The sequence below is a fragment of the Bubalus kerabau genome, chromosome 13 (assembly GCF_029407905.1).
Source record: "Bubalus kerabau isolate K-KA32 ecotype Philippines breed swamp buffalo chromosome 13, PCC_UOA_SB_1v2, whole genome shotgun sequence".
NCBI classification, from domain to species: Eukaryota; Metazoa; Chordata; class Mammalia; order Artiodactyla; family Bovidae; genus Bubalus; species Bubalus kerabau.
In genome coordinates this window covers 73,741,726-73,762,865 of record NC_073636.1, presented here as the reverse complement: position 1 = coordinate 73,762,865, position 21,140 = coordinate 73,741,726, and the positions used below count along the sequence as shown (strand labels likewise).

Here is a 21,140-nt window from a genome sequence, read left to right as displayed (position 1 = left end):
TGAGTATGAGTGTGTCACTGAGTAGGGGTGTCTGTGAGTGTGGATTCTGTGGCTACTGTGGGTTCACGATGGTGTGTGTGTCCACCTGAACTTCTCAGTTCGTGTGGGTTCCGAGGGTCTCCTGTGTGGCCAAGGGTATGCCTATTTGTTCCTCAGAGTGTGTCTGCAGGTCTCTGGGTGTGAATCCGTGTGTGTCCGTGGATGTACCTACCTGTGGGGGTCTTAGGGGTGTCTGGAGTCTAAGGGGTTCTGTCGCTTGGTTCTCCAAGTGTCGCTATGAGTGAGTCTGGGTGAATCTCTCTGGGTGTGTTAAGTCTGAGGGTGTCCGTGGTGTGTCTTGCACAGTGGATGCAGTCGTGGGGGTGCCTGTTTGAGCTGCTCTGCAGGTTCACGTGTGAACCTGAGGGTCTCCAGTGCCGGTCACCGTGACTGTGTCCCTTTCGACTGCGTTTCTGTCCCTGGGGTTGGCCGGTCTCAGGTAGGGACCGGACGCCTGGAATTCGGGGCGTCTGAGGGGCTCAGTGTGGGGGTGGGGACAGCGTGGGGCCGCACCCCGAGACTGGGGGCGCCTCAGTCGGCGCGCTCGTCGCTCTGGGCGCGCACAACCTGCGGGCCCGGGGGGCCAGGAGGGGCCCCGCCCGCGCCCTCCGGCTCCCACGCCCCGCGCGCGGCGCCCCCTCCCCCGGGCGGCGCCGATTGGCTGCGGCGGCGGCTGGAGCCCGCCCAGCGCGGCCGGCTGGGGGCGCCGCGGGCCAGAGCGAGCTGCGCCGCCACCGCCGCCGCCACCGCTGCCGCCGCCGCCGCCGGGAGCACCGCGCGCCTCGGGCTCCGCGCGCCGCCAGCTCCCGGCCCGCCCGCTCGCCGGCCTCGCCGCGCCCGCCAGCCCCGCCGCGGAGCCCCGGCCCGGCCTCGGGCCGCCGCCACCACGCCGCGCGCAGTACTCCGCGTCAAGAATGGGGCGGCCAAGCTGCCCAAGCCGGCCGCCGCCGCCGCCGCCGCGGCCGAGGCGCCCGGCGCTGGCGCGGGCATGGAGCGCTCGCAGAGCCGCCTCAGCCTGTCCGCCTCCTTCGAGGCGCTCGCCATCTACTTTCCGTGCATGAACTCCTTCGATGACGAGGACGCAGGTAAGCGCGCTGCCCGCCCCCGACCCCCGGGGGGCGTCCCGGGAGCCGGATCCCGAGGCCCCGTCCCCGACCCGGTGCGCCCTCAGAGGTGGCCACTCTTTCCTCCCCACCCCCAATCCCAACCACGCTCGCAGATGCGCCCCCAGGGTCTAATTTCCCACCCACGGGACCTCGGAGTCTCTAGGGTGTGGGGTCTTCTCGCCTCCCGCCGCCCTCAGGGACCTAGATCCTCTGCCATTCACCCCTTTTCCGCAGGTGGGCCCTTTGGGTCTCCTGGACTTAGCTCTCCCTACTCACCTGCGCCAACTGAATGCTCCCATTCTTGTCCCTGCATCCGACCTGCCGCCCTCCCCGAGCCTCCTATAAGTGCCCCCTCCTCAGACACCGGGGCTCTGGCCGCCTCACCCGCGGGGCTCCGACGCGCCCCCCGCCATTGGAGGTGGCGCGCAACCTTCCTGCTCCATCTTTGTCTTGGCTGCATCCCGAGACTCCCAGTGCCAGACCCCTGCCCTGCGCCCAGGGCCTTGAGCGCCCCCCGTTTGTCTCTCGTCTTTCCCCAGGGGCGGGGGCTTCGGGCTCCAGGGCTGGGGTGGACCTTGAGGGGACCGGCCGGGGGACGGCCTTTCCTCTCGGTTCCTCCCGGCTGGTCCCGGAGGGAGGCGTAGGGCGGCGCCGACTCTACACCTGCGCGCCCTTCGCAGTGTGCCTCTGATCCCGGGTGCTCTTGGCCCTGGAGTGGCCTTTCTGGGTGGGCTGGACCGGGCCACCATTCTTCGGCCGGAACCTCAGGCTCCCAGGCCTGCGCGCAACCTCGGCCGGAGCCCAAGGGGCGGGGAAATGTGGAGAAACCGGCTCCTGGCGGCCCTGGGACCAGACAGAGGAAACAGAAGGGCTTCGGATACGCTTTTGCGGTGAGGAAGCGAATCCACCAACAGGTGGGGGTAGCTAGAGGGCTTTGGGTGAGAGTTCCCCAAAGAGTGCCAGAGAGGGAGTCGGAATCATGTTCCGGTCTTGGGCTTGCTTATCTCCTTATTAGCCGTGACCTTGGGCGAGTCGTGCCGCCTCTAGCCTCCATATACTGGTCTGTAAAATGGGATGATGGTACCTCAGATACAAGGGTTAAGTTAAAAGTGTTTTGTATGCTGATCTGAGAGTATTTTAGTTCAGTGAGGGGATGAAAGGGGAGGGGAGTGTGTGGTGGGGAGGAGCAAAATGGTTTCCTGACATTTTGGGGAACTTGATGACAATACGGATGAGTTCTCCCCCAAATACATACACGCACCATCCAAACATTTTTGTCCATAGTTTCAGGGAATTCAAGGGCCCTGCTTAAGACTCTCTGCCTACAGGGACGCTTATCTGGTCAGCCAGTTATCTGATAAGCCTTGGATGGAGCGGTGGGTGATGGGTGCTCACCTCTTCCTGTTGGAGCAGGAGGCAAGTGGGGAGAAAGTTCTGCAGCAGAATGTGTTGGCTGAGTGGGTGAATGGGGGCATGTGAGGCTGACCCCTGACACAGCCTTCTTGGTGTTGACCTGAAGAGGGGGTGGAGTGAAGATGGTTACTGCAGAGCCAATTTACAGAATCACCATTTTACAGAAAGAATAACTGAGGCTTCGCTTCCCCCTTGATGCAGCTGAGGGAGGGTGTATTATTATTATCATGGACAAGGCAAGGTGAGGAGGGGTGGAGGGGCTCTCCTAACCCAGTGGCCTCCCCTGGAGCAAAATCAGAGAGAGGAAATCTGGCTCAACTGGGGGTTTGGGGAGGGAGCCCCACCTGCCTCGGTGGGCAGGCTCCCCCATCCCTCCCTTGATGTTCAAGGACACTCCTGAAGTTCAACAGGCCACTTAGGTCTCAAGAGCCAACTGTCCCTGAGGTATGGACAGTTGGGATTTTCTCCAGAGTCATGCTCCTTGTCATGATTCAGATGCTTTGGTTATTATCGTTGGTTGCAGGCGACTTGCTCTGGTTTCACTTAAGTTACAATAGGTAACTTCATGCAATATTAGAGATTTTTAAAGGTCCACCTGCTTTTTTTTCCCCCAGCAGATTTCTTCAAATTCTTAACTTTTTTTTCACTTGGGGGACCTAGAAATCATCTTGTCCAACGTCTCTTTGCCCCCATATGGATGTGTGTGTGTGTTTGTGTGTGTGAATGTGTGTGAGATTGAAGTCCCTATGTGTGTGTGTATAACCCAAGGTCACCCAGTGAGGCGGGCACAGAGCCGAGACTAAAATCAGGTTTCCGGTTCTCTTTCCAGTAAAGCACTAGTCCTGTCTCTGAAAGATGATTTTTTTTTTTTTTTTTTAAAGTCAGATCTCTCTGTGTAGAAAATGGTTCCCAGGTGAAGAGGCCCCAGGGAGCTGCCGACAGCCAAGAGTTTGGTTTGGGCATCTTGTGCTCAACTGCTCATCTTAAGGGATGCTTCGAATTTGGGAGGGGGAGGAAGAAGGTGAAGTTTCAGTTCCGGAAGGCTAATGAGTGTCTGGTGAGAATCGGAAGTAGGGAACATTGTCTTGGTTCTTAATTTTTCTTGTTCTTCTCAAAGTCATTAATTTTCTCCTTAAAAAAAAAAAAAAGCCTTTTAGATTTATTCTTTTAGAGCAGCACCACGCTGAACTAATTTCGAAAAGCAGTTTGAATATGTCTCAGATAGTGGACAGAGACTGCTGCAGTTGGAGGGCTGTCAGAACTGATTTGGCTTTACCTTTCTCTCTCCCGCTCCCTCGCCTGACTGTTTCATGCCCCTCTGTTCCCGGTGGCCCAGGAGTGCCCCTGATGGTCCTCTGGCTTATCTAGGGTCCTCCCTTTGTTGCTGCTTCCACGTCCTGTCCGCTGCATCTTTTTCATCAACTCAGTTGACGCAGAACCATCTTCAGAGCTTATATGCTACCCTTCAGCTGGTTTCCTGAGAAACTGTGAGGAGGAGACTTTCATTAGCCTTAACTGGGCCAGAGCACTTTCCTGCCTTGAGCTTGGGAGCCTTGGACGTTTTTGTCAGCAAAGGAAGCTGCCCCTTCCTCCCCTTTCTAGCCACCCTGGGGCTCAGGAGGCTGGTCACCACGGATTCCTAGAATTCTTCCCAAGAAGCATCTTCCCTTGGGCACTCTGAACCCAATTCTTACACTGCTTTGCCCCTTTTCATAAAGATACTGGGGCTTTAGAGAGGCATGCTTTTGGGAGGCATTTTTCATGTTTGTGTCTTCATGGCTCAACCTGGCTCCTTCTGGCTTTGTAATTGAGGAGGGGTCGGGCAGGGGGGAGTTAGACATGTGACCTCTGCTTTCTTATCTATAACAGGAAGAAAATCAGAGCATGTACCACAGAGGGTAAACATTTTTTATATATTCCTTCTGCTAAGTATTCTCCTAGCCACTTTCAATATTGTTTTCTTTCCTCACAGCAAGTCTATAAAATTAACATTTGACAGTCCCCATTTTCAGATGGGAAAACTGAGACACAGTTCATGTTAACATCCCCATTTTCAGAGGAGAAAACTGAGACGCAGAGAGAGTATTCACTCAAGGTCGCTGAACCAGGAAATGAGGGAGGTAGGATCTGAACTTGAGCAGTCTGCCTCAAGCATCTATGCGGTTGATTGTTGTGCTGGGTGTGCTACGGAAAGGGCAGAGTACAGCGCCTGACACTAGACAGGCTCTCAGTAGCTGTTAGCTAGTCATCTTCTTACCAAGAAGTAAAGCTTGTTTCTGAGCAAGATTGTAGAAAGGAATCTGTGGGTTTGAGGCAGGGGGGAAGCCTGGTTCTCAAAACATTAGCTTATAAGCTAATTTTATTGCATTGTTATAGCTATTAAGGCAGAATTGGGCCCTCCTTCTTGGGAGGGGTTTAAAGATGGGGATTTGGGGGACTTGCATGTGGAACAAGAGGGTAGGGAGCACCCAGCGCCCCATGTCCCCGTTCTCTTTAACAGTTCGTTTTTATTACATCTTCAGTCCCAGACCTGCCAGCCTGCCTTGGGGCACGGCTGGGGAGCTTGTCTGGAGAGTGTCTCCAGTTTCCAGCAAATGCCAAAGGGGATTGCTACATCAGGGTCTAAAATTGAGGATGGTGTCCCTGAGTCTGACCAAGTGGTTTTGGCGTCCAGTTCTCCCCCACCCGCTTGGGAGAGGGGCGGAGAAGCTGGAGCAGCCAGCTCCGATTTGCCCATAGGATGCTTCGATCCAGTGCAGGGAGGAAGTTGCCATGGCAACACCGGCCGGCTACCGGTCCCTCTCCTCGCAGTTCGGGCCACATCTCTGAGCTGGAAAGCCCTTCGTGGTACCGCCTTCTTCCGATCAGGCCAAATCTGTTGGGTGGGGTGGCCTGATGGCTGGGATGTACCAACTAGTGCCGAAACCCACTCCCCTTATTTTTGGGCAGAGGGAAAATGGAGGGGGCTGACTGCGTTACCTCTCCTGGCTGGTGGGGAGGAGATAACTCCTGTCTTGCCAGATAGATCTCAGCAGGGGAAACGAGAGCTCCAAATCCCGCCCCCGCCCAGGCACCTGGAATGACCCACCCTGGACTCCCCCTCCCTTCCCCAATTTACTCCTCTTGGCAGAGTTTTCTTTCCCAGCCCCAGTGCTAACTTTTGTCCTTGAAATTTGACCTGAGCTTTTTCTGGAAAACAAAATGTCCTGCTGAACCACCCCTTCCACCCTGAGGTGGTGGGAACACAGAACTTAGGCCCTAAAGGGGGGCTGGGGCTGGGTGGATGAGGAGGAATGGTGAGGGGAGGAGCCTGAAAATATCCTTCAGGATCAGGGCCACTGGAGGGCGCAAGGTGGCACCGTCATCCCTGGGGCATGCCACTTCCTGTCCCCCCTCTGCCGCTTTCCCTAAGTTACCACCAAGTGCTGTAATCTCCTTTATGGGCTGGGAATTGGGCAGAACTCTTCTGGATTTGGATAACTGAGGCACAGTAAAGAATGGAACCAGCTCTTCTCATAGTTCAAGCTGTGGGTGGGGTGAGAGTGTGGACCCCAAACTCCGCTATCTTGAATGACCCTGAAAGATGCATCTCAGAAAAATAACATACACAGGAGTCATCCTTTCCCCCAGTACACAGCTCACTGGCCTCCGGATCTGTTCTGATGCTGTTAGAGCTCTTTCCTAAAATTTTCTCCCCACTCTGGCGCCCCCTCTTCCTTGTCCCCAAGCTGCCAGACTCATGGCTGTAGCTTCCTTGGCGTTTGCAGGTATCAGAGAGGCCCCCCTTGCTTGTGTTTGGTGGGAAGGGAAAAGGAGGGACCCATTGCCTCGTCTCCCTTTGAGAACTCTGCGCTGCTTTCCTCCTTACCCACCTCCATCCAGAGGTGAGCCTGTTCTGACTGAAGGCTGAGAGAGGGCAGGGTGGAGAGGTGGAGAGCAGACGCAAGCCAGCTGACCCTCTCTCTCTCATCTCAGGGCCTTTCTCCTCCTCTGCCTCCCCTAACATCTCTTCACGGTGGCCTTAACAACCATCGCTTCAGCATTTCTTTTAAGAGTTGTTAGAAAGGCACCAGTTTTGGAGAATGTGCTCAGAGGGTGTAGATGCCCCCCCCCAATGTCATCTGTGTACCACCCCCCTTGACAGTCAAGCCCACTGTCTTCCTGTCAAAGCTCCAATTCCCACCCTCACCCCCAGTCCCCTGGATTGACCGACTGGAATTCCCTCCCGACCCTCCCCATTTACTCGATGGGGCTTGGATTTGACTCTACTTTGGTGTTAGGGCCTCAGGCAAGTCCCGGGCCTCAGTTTCCCTCTCTTGAAAAAGGGGTTAATTATCCTTGTCTGAGCATGTCTCAGCATTGTAAAAATAAAACTGCTTGAAAGGCTTGTTCTCCTGTGCACAGTGTCATAGTCTCCCTGAGTCTTACAGCAGCCGGAAGGGATAGCTACTGTTGTCGATGTACCCATTTTGCAGATGAGGAAAAGCCAGGCAGCGTGGTGTAGTTTTGTGGCTTTCTTGGGTTGCACAGTAGTGATTCAAACCCAGGCGTGTTTGACTCCAGAGACCACCCTCTGCCCCCTGGCCTGAAATGAGATTCCAGGTGGGAAAGGGCAGTGCTTGGGCTGGCCAAGCAGCCACTGACAAGGGCGAGGGTATGAGGGCCTGTTCAGCTTCAGATGCGCCCCTCTGGGATCTGACATCCCACTCCATTCCACCCCAGCTCGCTGGAGTGCCTTCCTGCCCATCGGTTCCTGGATGATCCCCGTCACGGGGCTGCCTGGCCCCCTTGAAGAATCCAGTTGTCTTCCCCAGCCCTGGGGGCCGATCTATCACCTGCCTCTCCAGACCGATGTAGGCCAATGCTGGATTATATTTAACGCTGTGCTATTTCCACTTGACAGCTCCGGAGCGCCGTCCCCCCTCCCCTTTTCTCCTTCCTCCCCCCTCCCCTTCTGATTCACTCGGAAACTGACAAGGCTGATGTCAGCGCCTTATTCTTAGCCCCCGTAATTGTAACTGCATTTAGCAGTGCGCACTTCATTAACAGTTTCTGTGACGGGGGAGTGAGATGACTGCGTGGCTGGGCAGGGATGTGGGTGGGGGTGGGGAGGGGGCAGCTGCTGCAGGGACCCTGGCCAGGTGCCTCTTCTGGATGGACCAGCTGGGCGGCTTCCAGGCCTGGCTTTCCTAGACTAGCGATCTTCGAAGGCCCCTTGGAGAGCGTCTAGTCCATGCTCTTCTTTAGGCAAGGAGGGAAACTGAGGCTCAGTGAGGCAGAGCACCTTGCTGAGGTTACCGTTAAGGATCCAGGGCTCTGGCCTTTGAGTCTAGGTTTTCTTCTTTGGTGTTATTATTTCTTCAACTCATATTTAATTAGCTGCTCAGTGCCAAACATCTCTTTAGGTGCTGGGGCTATATCTGGGGAACAAGTCAGACAGTTTCTGCTCTCGTGGAGCTATGTTCTGGAGTGGAAGAGACAGATAATAAACAGGGAAGCAATTAAGCAATAAATAATTTCAGTCTGTGTTAAGTGAAATGAAAAGACAGGTTGATGGGGTAGGACATGAAGTAAGGTAGTCAGGAAAGGCTCCCTGAGGAGGTGATGGATGAGTTGAGGCCTAAATGATGAAGAGCCAGCCATGGGAGTATGAGGGGCGAGAGGGCCAGCCATGGGAGTATGAGGGGCGAGAGGGACTTAGGCGTATGGAACAGGTGGTGCAAAGGCCCTGAGGTCAGCATGAATTTGGGTGTTTAGGGAATAGAAAGCAGACCAGCGTGATTAAGCTGCATGAGGGTAGGTGAGGTCAGAGAAGTAAGCTGGGGGCACAAGTGAGTCTTGTAGACACTGATAAGGAATATGAGTGCGGTTAACTGAGGTTCAGAGTGGCAAGGAGAAAGACCCTCAGCTGGGTAAAGTCAGAGAGAAGCCAAGAGCTACCACCTCCTGAATCCCAGTCTTTTGAGTTCCTTAGACACAGGTGACTTTAAATGCGTCATGTGGCTTCCTTTGCCATTGTAGCTGGAAGGTAGTGTGGAGTCTGGGCTTCTTCTGCCCAGGCAGGCTCTCTCTGCCTGTGCCTTCTCTCCTCCTCAGCTCTCATCTGACCCAGCTGTATCGCTTCTCGGGGTGATATAGCTGGGAAACTCTGGGGAGCTTCCAGGGTGGGACAGAAAGAACGTGGCTTTGGAATCCAACACACCTGAATTTTTATCTCACCTCTGCCATTTCTGAATTGTGTGACCTTGGGCCAGTGGCTTCAGCTCTCTGGGACTCAGTTTCTTCATCTGTAAAATGGGGGCATAATAATGGTAAGTTCTTGGATTTCCCTGGCTGTCCCATTAGTGATTAAGTCTCTGTGCTTCCACTGCAGGGGGCATGGGTTTGCTCCTTGGTTGAGGAGCTACGATCCCACATGCTGTGTGATGCGGCCAAAAAAAAAAAAAGTAAGTTCTTCAAAAGGTTATTGTAGGGAGTAAATGGACATAATGCACAAAACACACCTACCTCAGAGCTGGGCATGTGGTCCTCAGTTATAAGGACCAGTGAGATTATGGGTTTAATCCTGTGCACATAGTAGATATTCAGTTAGGGGTTACCACTATTGTGGTTGTTATTGTCGGGTCAGAATCATCAAGTTGACTTGCTGAAACATAGATTGCTGGGCCTCTCTCCAAGTTTCTCCTTCAATCTGGCTTGGGACCTAAAAATCTCATTTATTAAAAAAAAATTTTTGGCCACACCACACACCATGTGGGATTTAGTTCCCCAACTAGGGATCGAACCCACTCCCCTTGTGGTGGAAGCTCAGAGTCTTAACCGCAGGACTGCCAAGGAAGTTCCTGAAAAATCTCATTGCTAACAAGTTCCCAGGTGATGCTGATACTGGTCCAGACCCTACTTAGAGAATCACTGGGTTAGAGAAAAAAGCTGGAGAGAAATGAAGGGTTCTTCTGAACTTGGGATGTCTCCTTATGTGTCTTAGATGCTTGGGACATTGGGTACCAGATTCGGTACCCGGGTGTAGTCTTCAGGCACACCTATTTCCATCACAAGGTCTCGGATCAGATGAGTCTCAGCTGCTGCCCTGCTTTGCACTGGGTTTAATGTGAAGGACCCCATCAATCCTTTTGGAAACCATCTGTATAAATGATAAATGAGGCGACATGAATAACACATCAACCCATAATATCCTTTTGTGACATATTGGCCTCAGACAGCTCTGCAGATTCTGAGGGGCTCAGGCCTAGCATCTTTTACCAAAGGGAATAGGATGCCACCCCTTTCTTGCATTGAGGAAAGGCAGAAATATGTGTTAAAACCAGGAGGTTCATTTGAGGACAGGTCTCCACTGGGAAGAAGTAAATTAAAGGAACCATCAATGTAAAAGGGTAAAAAGTAGGGAAATTCTACCGAGGGACTTTACTGAGTCAGTTTATTTAGATGTTTCTAGAAAGGGGTCACTGGTAATTTCTTAGGGAAGGTTGAGGTTTAGCTCAGATTCAAGGCGTGGCAGGGACAGACTTTATGATGTGATAAGAATCTTATCCAGTCCCATAAAATTCAGAGTCTAAAGACAAAAAGCATTCACCAATACATTCCAGTTGGGATTTGTCCTCAACTGATGGGAAATACTCTTCCAAGAGGGGTGGCTTAGGATCGTGAAAGAGCACGGACTTTGGAGGACCCCAAACCCAGGTTTGATTCTCTGCCATGTCCTAGCTATGTCTCTCGACGTGTCACTGTTCTGGACCTCAGCCTCATCCTTTGTCAATTGGAGTGAGTAACTCTACCTCGAGAGAATGAGAGAAAATGCCAGTGTGGAGCATAGACAGCGTTTGGGCCGCTGCAGGGGTGCGTGTGGCGCATAGATGGCGTCTGGGCCGCTGCAGGGGTGCGTGTGGCGCATAGATGGCGTCTGGGCCGCTGCAGGGGTGAGTGTGGCGCATAGATGGCGTCTGGGCCGCTGCAGTGGCCTTTCCTGCTGCTGTAGACATCCTGGGTGCAGGAAGGGCGGGATGCTGGGACTGCGTTCCCTGCGGCTGGGACACCTGGCTCTGGGACCGAACACAAACGCGTTCACTGTGTGCCCGGTGGAGCCTGAGAAACTGCGTTAGGGGCAGGAGAAGAGGTCTCCGTTCAGCCACTGGATTGCAGCATCCCCTAAGGCCACTTCCCACTGTCTTTTGGGCCTCTGAATCCCTGTTTTCAGAGCGAGGTGTCTAGTGGGCTTGGTTTAGATACAACCGGAGTCTCCCAACCCCGCATCTCCTCCTTAGTGCTCCTCCCCTTCCTGTGCGTCTAGGGTCATTTTCGTCCCTCGAGCATCCCCTCTCCTGCCAGAGTTTCTCTCTAGTTGATTCTTGGCTGATGGGTCATTGAATACCATTATTTTTAAATGAGTCTTCCCTATAGCTCAGACTGTACAGAATCTGCCTGCACTGCAGGAGACCTGGGTTTGATCTCTGGGTCGGGAAGATCCTTTCGAGAAGGAAATGGCAACCCACTCCAGTATTCTTGCCTGGAGAATCCCCTGGACAGAGGAGCCTGGCGGGCCACAGTCCATGGGCTCACAGAGTTGGACACGACTGAGCGACTAACACTATTACTATTTAAAATTCAAAAATTTTTTTTTGGCTGCGCCGGGTCTTCGTTGCTGTGGGCAGGCTTTCTCTGGTTGCGGTGAGCAGGGACTCCTCTGTCGTTGCGGAGTCGTAGCTTCTCTTGTTGCAAACCACGGGCTCCAGGTGCGTGGGCTCAGGAGTTGTGGCTCACGAGCTTAGTTGCCCTGTGGCATGTGGGATCTTCCTGGAGCAGGGAGCAAACCCATGTCCCCTGCGTTGGTGGGTGGATTCTTAGCCACTGGACCTCAGGGAAGTCCCTGAACACTTTTTAGAAGAATGAGTATTATTTGGATTAAGTAATATATGCAGATGGTACATTTTAGAAGCACAAAAATTACCCAGCTGAAAGGGCCCCGGGCACCTCCATCTCCTGGGTCTCTTGTCCCTTCCCCCGGACAAACACTGTTTCCAGCTCCCACAACCCTTTATGCTGCCGTTACCGGCTGTAACTTGCTGCTGCTAAGTCGCCTCAGTCGTGTTTGACTCTGCGCAACCCCATAGACGGCAGCCCCCTGGCTCCCCCATCCCTGGGATTCTCCAGGCAAGAACACTAGAGTGGGTTGCCATTTCCTTCTCCAATGCATGAAAGTGAAAAGTGAAAGTGAAGTCGCTCAGTCGTCTCTGACTCTTAGCGACCCTATGGATTGCAGCCCACCAGGCTCCTCCCTCCATGGAATTTTCCAGGCAAGAGTACTGGAGTGGGGTGCCATTGCCTTCTCTGGACTGTAACTTGTTACATGGTGAAAAGCCAAACAGCACCAAAGGACGCCCAGGGAAGCATCAGTCTCCTTCACACCTCAGCTACCTCGTCCCACTCCCATCATCTCGGTCTTTTAGGTTACCAGTTTTTTCTTTCTTTTCCAGTTAGCAAATTCTTATTAAGCTGTTATGGTGGTGCTAGGTTTGATCCCTGGGTTTCGAGGGTCCCCTGAAGAAGGGAATGGCTCCCCACTCCAGGATTCTTGCCAGGAGAATTCCATGGATAGAAGAGCCTGGCGGGCTACAGTCCATGGGGTTGCAAAGAGTCAGACATGACTGAGAGATAGGAAACTATGATGGTGCCCAGTCCTGTGAGGATTCAAGAGTTGTCAGATGATACCCAGGAAGTATAGCATAGCGGTGGTTATGGTACACACTCCATAGCTGGGTGTCCTGGGTTTGAAGCCTGGCTTTACCACTTACTGGCTGTGTGATCTTGAGCAAGTTACTTCATTGAGCCTCAGTTTCCTCAGCTGCAAAAAGGGCTAGTAATCGCTCCTTCCTGCCTTGATGATGTCAGGAGGATTAAATGAGTACGTATTTGTGACATGCTTTGTGGAGAGCCTGCACGCAGTAAGGGTGTGTTAAAAGTATTAGCTGTTACTGTCTCAGAACCTTTAAGCCGGAAGTCTCTTGAAGTCCTCTCGCTGAGGCGCAGACGGGGATTGCATGGTTTGCCCAAAGCCTCGCAGCAGGTCTCTGGCAAAACCAGGTGCAGAACGGATGTTTCTGGAAGCCCAGCCAGGGCCTCCTTCTCTCCCAGGTGGTCCAGGTGGCCACCCTGGGCCCTATGGGCACCGGAGGCTCCCAGTCCGTTTCCTACATTTCCAGCCCTCGGGTCCCTGAGAAATGCTGCTTGGTAGTCGCCTTGGGAGCAGGTGGGGGGACGTGTCCCTGATTGGGGCCTGGAATGGAAATTCATAAGTTCCTCAGCAAATGCCCCGAGAAACATCTCTCATCTGCCTGAGCCCAACACCAAGACTGGACCAGGGGCCTCAGGGGCCCACCCAGACCCAGGCCCACCCACCCTGCAGCCATCTGGCCCTTGGGAGCTGCAGCCACTTCTGCTTAGCTTCTGTTGGTTGTGCTGAGTTTGGGGAGAGGGACCCCCAGGCTGGGGAGCCTGGCCCTAATGGGATCAGGTGGGTGCTGTGAGAGAGGGAGAAATGAACACGTGTGGTGTTCTTAGACTCCTTCAGATTGAAAAGATTATAGAAGATGGGAGAATGCCCTCCTGCTCCCACTGACTTGGGCTGAGACATAGCTTCCTGTTCAGGTGACACGCAGTGATCTCAGGTGAGACCAGGATACAGGATGAGCAGGAAAAGAAGCAACTGGGGATGTCCCTGGTGGTCCAGTGGTTAAGACTTCACCTTCCGACACAGGGGGTACGGTTCAATCCCTGGTCGGGGCACTAAGATCCCACATGACTTGTGGCCAAAAAAATCAAAACATGAAACAGAAACAGTATAGTAACAAATTTAATAAAGACTTTTAAAATGGTCCACATCAAAAAAGAAATCTGAAAAAAAAAAAAAAAGCAGCTAAAAATGATCACTCTGTCCCAGGCCAGCCTCAGCCTGACCCAGGGAAAGCTCTGGAGGGCAGATGGCATCAGAAGGTTGATCAGCCTTCTCTCCTCCTGTATCAGACAGTCCTGGGCTGTGGACAGCCCCACACGTGAAGGGTGGGGACATAACTTTTGGGGCAAGGCAGCTCAGATCTGCTCAGAGAAGTTCTTCAAGGGAGGGGCAGCTGGGACCCAGAATGGCAGAAATTCACAGCAGCTGTGGGATAGGTGTCCTTGGTGGAGGGGCTCTGCCTGGGTGGGTCCACCCATCCACTGTCTGGGAACTTCTGGTGACAGAGTGGGGAGAAAAGGTGTGGCCAGCTCTGTGCTGGGCAGTGTCCACCCTTGTTACAGGTCTCCCTCTCTACAGTCCCGTGAGGTGTGCATGGCCACAGGGTTAGGTGGGGCTGGAAGAATCAAGTATCTGGATGGATTCCTGGCTTGGCCACAGTCAAGCTAGTGAAGGGTAGGACAGGGCTTCAATCCCAGTGTGTATGAGGGTGTACGCTCAGTTGGGTCCGGTTCTTTGCAGCCCCATGGACTGTAACCTGCAAGGCTCCTCTGTCCATGGGATTCCCCGGGCAAAAATATTGGAGCAGGTTGCCATTTCCTACCCAGGGGATCTTCTCGACCCAGGGATCGAACCCCAGTCTCTGGCATCCCCTGCCTTGGCAGGCGGATTCTTTACCACTGCACCACGCCTGCCTCCAACACTTCGGAACTTTACAACACTCTGCTAGACCTCCCTGGTGGTCTAGTGGTTGAGAATCTGCCTTCCATTGCAGGGAACGTCAGTTCAATCCTGGGTTGGGGAGCTAAAATCCCATGTGCTGCACGGGACAGCCAGAAAACTAAGAAAATAAAAACAGTCTGTGCTGCAGTTGATTCTGTTCATGACTATAGATGTATATTTTGTGCTTCCCAGTGGGTTTCTTTCCTTATCTCTTTGAAAGGTGTCTGTCTTGGTTTTCTATTTTGTACCTTGCCAACAGAAAAACCTTTTGGGCCTGACAGAACATGTTTGCCTGTTTGATCTCAGCTGAGCCTCATGGAAAATCGGCTTGGTTTCCAGAGAGGTGGGCAGGGCCCCTGACAGGCTGCTTGAGGTGAAAGACTAAGGGGTAGCTGATTGTCAAGGAATGAGCCAGGAATTTGTCATAAGAAAACCTAGATTTGAAACCTCATTTTCCCCATTTGCCAGCCAAGTGAACCTGGGTAGGTCTCTTTGAGCCCTGCTTTCCTCTGTAGGTGAAACAAGTCCTTGACTGTAAGCCTTGGGGAGCCCGGAAGGTGTTCTAAGAACATTGCATGTAGCAGTTACCTGGCAAGGCTTTGACTGGGGGTGGGGACAAGGAGTGCAGAACCCGGAGCTGACCTCTGCTGTGTGTGCAGAAACAGAGACCGATCAGGGCCCGTCTGTGAAATGGGCGCAGTGACGCTTGTCTTGCTGTCCTAGCTTGTGTTTCCCACGAAACAAGCATTTGAGTACAAGTATTAGGTTGGGAACTTCCCTGGTCATCCAGTGGCTGAGACTCCATGCTCCCAGTGCAGGGGGCCTGGGTTCGATCTGTGGTCAGGGAACTAGATCCCACATGCTGGAACTAAAAGATCCTGCGTGCCACAGCTGAGACCCGGTGCAGCCAAACAGATAAATATTTTAAAAAGTATTAGCTTGAACCGTAGGAAACTGCCATTTATGGGAGTCGAAACAGCCAAATAGCACTTGTATGTGGTTCACGTGGTTCATGACGGCGATGGGTGAAACTCTAGGAGGGGAGTGAGAAAGGCAGTCAGTATTATCAGCCATGTTACCCCTGACCAAGGGCAACCGAGTCAGGTCATACCAGGAGCTCTGGGAGGCCGTAGAACACGGCTCAGCAAACTTCTGTAAAAGACCAGACCCTGGATGTTTTAGTATTTATGAGTCATAAGGTCACTGTCTCAGCTGCTCAATTACACAGTTGGAATACAGCCAAAGACAGTATATAAATGGATGCGTGGGGCTAATAAAACTTTATTTACAAAAACAGGCAGAGAGCTGGATTAGCTCATGGGCCCTACTATGCAGACCCCTGGAGTACAACATGTGCCTCTGTTACCCCACCCCAGGAGTGAGGGAACTGGGGTGTTTATACCACCCCCATTGGGCACTGGTTGAGGGGTGGGGATAGGGTGGGCGCCAGGGCTTGTCTGAAACCCTCAGTCAAGAATAACCCAGGGCCTGGCCCAAGGAGGTCAGGCCAGCAGTCACTGAAGTTGGGGAAGGTGGATGGACTAGGGGACGATGGCTCTTGGCAGCTGTGAGGCCTGACTGTGTTTGGAGAGTGTGTCAGAGAGAAAGTGGCAAGATGAACAGGAAAATGAATTTTGGGGAGCGCCAGATGATTTAACTTCCTAGCCTTTTCAGCCAGTTGTTACTTCAGGCAAAAATCGGATCCTCCATTCTTGGCAGCCCTGTTCGCATTTTCTACCTCCCATGCCTCTGCAGTTGGCAGATTGGCAATTTCATCTTTCCGGATGCCCTCCCCCTCCCTTTCAGGGTCTGATGCCACCTCCTCCAGGAAGCACACCTCTCTTGTCTCAGGTGGAGTTGATTGTTCCTCCTGGGTGTTCACCTGGCATTCTGAGCGTGTTTTCTGTCTCTCCAGCAGTTGCAAAGTCTGGCTGATACCAGTTTTCACTGCCACACTCAGAGCCCTTCCAGATCAGGGACTGTGTGATTCTCAGCTGCACTCCATTGGGGGGCACTGATTTGGGAAGGGTGGGGATGAACCCCGGCCTCCCTTACACCCTCCCTCCATCCTCTCCCCTCCGTGTCTCCCTGTTCTCCAGCAGTTGCTGATGGCCAGGCCCTGTCCTAGGCGCTGATGAATCAAGACAAGCCCAGTCTTTGCCTTCATGGAGTTTACAGTCTGGTGAGGGTAGGGGTGGGGTTAGACATTCGAGAACCCAAAGGAACAATGAATAATTTGATCATTACTGTGGTAAGTGCCATACATATCAAGTGCAGGGTGCGGGGGCGGGGGGTCGTGGTGCTGGAGCTGGAGGAAATGACCCGGGGGATGGGAGGGAAGGAGGCAGCTAAGCTGAGACTTAAGGGATGAGTGGAGTTAACCAGATGAAGGCAGGGGAGGGGAGGGAAATGAGACAGAATGCCATGGCGCTGAGAGCACGGACTTGGGAGTCAGTTGTGGGAGTTGGAGGGATCGAATCCTGGATTCTGTCGGTCTGTGTGGCTGTCTCCCCACCCCCAATCTGTTTCTCTCTCTATCCTCTTTCTCTCTAGCATGCACATATACATGCCTGCATGGGGTGGAAATATTAACTGTAATTGCAGAATTATGGACAGTGTTTGTTTTATAGTTTGCACCTTCTTGGTATTTTCCACAATGGATGATGTGTCATGGCAATAAATAAAGCCTTCAGCGTCCAGAGACCACACTCCCACTGGTGGTTGTGTGACCTTGACCACGCTGTCTAATCACTCCTGCTTCTGTCTCTTACTCTATAAGATGAAGACAGTGATGATTAACACACGGTGCCCGTCACATCACATCCTGACACTTCACCTCCCTTAACTCATTAGAGCCTCAGCTACTCTGTGAAGCAGGTTCTGTCACCGTCTCTGTTTTATAGATGAGGAAACAGGCACGGAGAGGTGAAGCGCGGTGCTCAAGATGACACTGCTAGGAAGAGTCAGAAGCGGCGTTGAAACGCAGATGTCTGACTCCAGAGTCTGAGCTTACCCACGTGACTCGACCACCTGCCTCACGGGGTAGGGATGAGACTCCGGGAGAGGACACCTGTCAAGCCCTTAGTGCAGTGCTTGGCACACAGTCAATCCGCTGTAGATATTAGCGCATTATTATCATTAGCAGCTGTGCAGAGGCCCTGGGGTAGGAGGGGCATATGGTTTCAGAGGCACATGGCTTAGTGAAGTACTGGATCGTGTTAGGTCTTTAAAGTCAAGAATCTTGGCCTTGAATTTCAGGACAATTGAACACCTGTCGGGTTTTTGTAGCAGAGAGTTGACAGACCCAGATCTGGGGTTTAAAAAGACCTCTGTGGCTGCGGATTGGAAGAATGGAGCCAAGAGGCCCAGGGAGGCTCCCTTTAGTGATAATGACTCTCCTCAAGTGGGTCGGACCATCCTAGCGTGGACTCCTCAGACCCTGGCTGTGATGATGTTCGGCTGACTAGGCCGGCCGTGTGGGTCAGAGCACAAGGCAGGAAGTCAGGAGCGTGTCACCAGGCTGGTCTGGTGATGTGGGGGGCTGGGAAGTGCCAGTTTGAAGGCAGGAACAAATTACTCTCCTGGAGACAAGGCCGGGCCAGTTCCTGTCGTGTTGCATTATTAAATTTGTAATCTTCATTCTAATACTTCCCAGCAGTGAATAAGAACCAAATTTAAAATGCTGGCTTTACATTTCTGGAATGAAGCCCTTTGTCAGGGACTCTTGAAACCCATAATTTCTCTCCAGAGGTGAATGTCTACATCCTTTAAAAAATTAAAATAAAAAAAAATAATAAAGGAAAACCACTCTTTAGTTAAAGGTTGGGTTTTAAGGGTTGTCTGCAGCCCCAGCCCTGGCAAGAGTTGAGAGTGGGGTGTGTATGTTTCCAGCCCCAGAGAAGGCTCGGAGTAGGACGGGATCTACAGGTGCCCTGGGCCTCCCAGGATATTTAAACCCCCAAATCTGGGCCTTGCTAGGGAAAGAAAAGTGGGAGGAGCCGCGTGCCCACCTCACCCCCAAACCTGTGGATTTGTGAAAGGGTTTGGTTAAATGCTGGACCATAGTCTTTAGGAGAATTGCCCTGTGTCAGGCTCCGATGTGTTTTCTCATGACCGGTTTGGTGGGTGGTCGACCTGACTGCCAGACAGCCATGGGCTGTGTTGTTCCTGCCTTTGATCTTGGCGAGAAGGGCTCTGATCTGGGGTCCCCAGCACTATTGGGGTAATCTCCAGCCCTCCTCACTGGGTGAGGAATCTCTGGGACAATGGGTTCATGCCCACCTGGACCCCTCTTTCTAGGCCATATTCCAGGTATGTGGGACCCTGGAATTCCCCATTGAGATGGCTCTGAGTCAGTATCTGGGGTGCCTGCCCAGATCCCGCCCCTAGGCCCATCCTCCATCGCTGGTGTCCTGATAACGTGGCCCTGAAGTAGCTGTTTGTGGAGGTGAGAACAGAGCCCAGGTACACAGAGTAGGCCTCCGGGTACACGGGGGCGGGGGTGAAGGGAATGGAGGGGCAGTAGCGAAGAGCCCATCATATTCCATCCCTTTCTCCATATTCAGCCATGGAACTCGGAGGAGTCTAAATCTGAACCTGGCCTGGCCTTCAAGGTCATTATGAAGGCACACTTGTCAGAGTGGAAGGATAGAAGATGTTTTATTTAAGAGCTTGATTTATAACTTTTAGATATTTAGAATAAATGTGACTTATGGTCCTTTCGCCCTGGACCCCACACTGTTGGGTGGGTGATTTGTGTCATCCTTTGAACTGAGACTGAGAGCTGCCCAGGAGTGGCCCTTCCCCTCCTGGTACCACGTGTGGGCCCTGGTGCATACACATGGTTTGTACAGCGTGTTTGTATCAGGTAGACAAAGACACCTCTCACCCCCCACTCCAGGTGATTGAATTTAAAATAGTACTACCTCCTGTGACTACCCTGGTGGTGCAGTGGCTAAGACTCCCACAGCAGGGGTCCTGGGTTTGATACCTGGTCAGGGAACTAGATCCTACACGCCACAGTGAAGACTGATGATCCCAAGTGCTGCAACTGAGACATGGAGCAGCCAAAATAAAAAAAGAAATAGTACCTCCTGTAGGACAGGCTCCCCAGCCTTCGGGATCTAAGGCCTGATAATCTGAGGTGAGCTGATATAATAGAAATAAAGTGCATAATAAACGTAATGCACTTGAATCATCCTGAAGCCATCCCTTCTACCCCGGTCTGTGGAAAAATTGTATTCCATGAAACCAGTTCCTGGTGCCAAAAAAGCTGGACTGCTGCTGTAGGAGGATGAATTAGAAGAAGGCTTCCCCTTCTGCAGTGCCTGTGGGGTGTGCTGCCTGGCCATTGAAAACAGGCTGCACTCCTGCCCATCTCAATTGGGCACGTTTGTGCAGTAGCAGCTTGTTCAATAGTCCATAGTGCTCCCTGGACCTGAACCAGAGAAGGGCTCTGAGCAAGATCAGAAGGGAAAGTCTTGACACTCCAAGGTCCCAAGATAGCCATTAAGTCATTTTACATTTTCAGTAATCGTCCTCATCATGATAGCAAATGTTTGTTTTGTATTTCTTACATGCCAGGTACTCTAAGCACTTTACCTAGATTATCCCATTGAAACCCCCTTCAGGATATGAAGTGGCAGGGTACAGTTGTCATGCCCATACAGGTAAGGAAACTGAGGCTCTGAGAAGAGAGGCTTATCTTTGGCCCAGAGTCGTTCAACAATAAGGTGAAATGCAGGTCTGTCTGACCTGTGAATCTGTAGGCCTGAACCACTGCTCTGCCCTTTCTTGTTTTAAAAAGCATCATTTATGCCCTCAGCATATTTACTGACCCCCTGCTCTGATGTGGTGGGTGTGAAGGGAGATGCCCAGTAAGATGGGGGCCTCCCTCAGCCAAAGGGGAGAGACAGCAGAGCAGATAACTAGATAACTGGGTGACCCCATTGAGCAGGGGGTGCTCAGTAGAGCCTGGAAGGGTGAGAAGCTGTTTACCAGGCTGGAATGGGGGGTGGGGAGGGAGGTGCTATAGGCCACTGGGGGTCCTGTGTGGTCAGGGAGGAGCACCCTGAGGTTTATTGATACCTTGTGGGTATGTGCATTAAGAGAAGTGTGGGTCTACAAAACAGAAGTAGAAGGGCTTCCTGGTGGCTCAGTGGTAAAGAATCCTCCTGCCAATGCAGGAGACAAGGGTTCGATTCCTGGCCTGGGAAGATCCCATGTGCCTCAGAGCAACTAAGCCCATATACCACAACTATTGAGCCTGCACTGTAGAGCCCGGGAGCTGCGACTACTGAATTCTGCACGCCCTAGAGCCTGTGCTCCAAACAAGAGAAGCCACCGCAATGAGAAGCCCACACACGGCAACCAGAGAGTATCCTCCACTTGCCACAACTAGAGAAAAGGTTGCACAGCAACAAAGACCCACCGCAGCCAAAAATAAATAAATAATTTAAAAAAATAGAAATAGAATCAAAGCTGTAGAAAACATGGTTACTAGGAGGTCGGGGGAGAGGGATAAATTGGAAGATTGGGATTGACATAATCACACAGTTTTATACATAAAGTAAATAAGGACCCACTGGATAGCATGGGCTCCTCCCCTGGAGGAGGGCCTGGCAACCCACTCCAGTATTCTTGCTTGGAGAATCCCTATGGACAGAGGAGGCTGGCGGGCTACAGTCCATGGGGTCGCAAAGAGTTGGACTTGACTGAGTGACTAAGTGCACAGCATTGTATAGTACGGGGAACTCTGCTCAATACTGTGTGATGACCTATATGGGAAAAGAATCTGAAAACGAGTGGCTATATGGAAATGTGTAACTGACTCACTTTGCTGACACAGTTAGCAAACCGACACACCTGAAACTAACACAGCCTTGTAAATCAACTCC

At 52.5% G+C, this 21,140-nt stretch overlaps 1 protein-coding gene and 2 long non-coding RNA genes across 8 annotated transcripts in view; 1 reads left to right on the top strand and 2 right to left on the bottom strand.

Annotated features, from left to right (window-relative positions):
• Nucleotides 1-973: 973 nt before the first annotated feature.
• Nucleotides 974-21,140, top strand: part of RIMS4 (regulating synaptic membrane exocytosis 4) — a 68,014-nt gene continuing 47,847 nt past the window's right edge. Inside the window, exons 1-3 of one of the 3 annotated variants that reach the window (XR_008701682.1) lie at nucleotides 8,412-8,869; nucleotides 16,344-16,495; nucleotides 17,148-17,957. Coding sequence is in view for 1 of the 3 variants with exons in the window: in XM_055545090.1 (XP_055401065.1) it covers nucleotides 1,028-1,124 (97 nt within the window). In the remaining 2 variants the exon portion in view is untranslated. Of the gene's footprint in view, nucleotides 1,125-8,411; nucleotides 8,870-16,343; nucleotides 16,496-17,147; nucleotides 17,958-21,140 lie in introns of those variants that run through there. The other 2 variants (XM_055545090.1, XM_055545091.1) reach the window with 2 other exon arrangements.
• LOC129625984 (uncharacterized) lies at nucleotides 3,036-6,700 on the bottom strand. Of its 2 annotated transcripts, XR_008701684.1 has the most exons (3): nucleotides 6,431-6,700; nucleotides 3,835-4,043; nucleotides 3,036-3,689 (listed from the first exon to the last, which is right to left on the bottom strand). It is a non-coding gene; the product is annotated as an uncharacterized LOC129625984 (long non-coding RNA). The 2 variants fall into 2 exon arrangements; XR_008701683.1 differs by lacking the exon at nucleotides 6,431-6,700 and having other exon boundaries at nucleotides 3,835-4,443.
• On the bottom strand, nucleotides 7,581-12,473 carry LOC129625985 (uncharacterized). Of its 3 annotated transcripts, none has more exons than XR_008701685.1 (4): nucleotides 12,365-12,473; nucleotides 9,066-9,699; nucleotides 8,778-8,845; nucleotides 7,581-8,022 (listed from the first exon to the last, which is right to left on the bottom strand). It is a non-coding gene; the product is annotated as an uncharacterized LOC129625985 (long non-coding RNA). The 3 variants fall into 3 exon arrangements; XR_008701687.1 differs by lacking the exon at nucleotides 12,365-12,473 and adding an exon at nucleotides 11,521-11,633; XR_008701686.1 differs by lacking the exon at nucleotides 12,365-12,473 and adding an exon at nucleotides 10,352-10,841.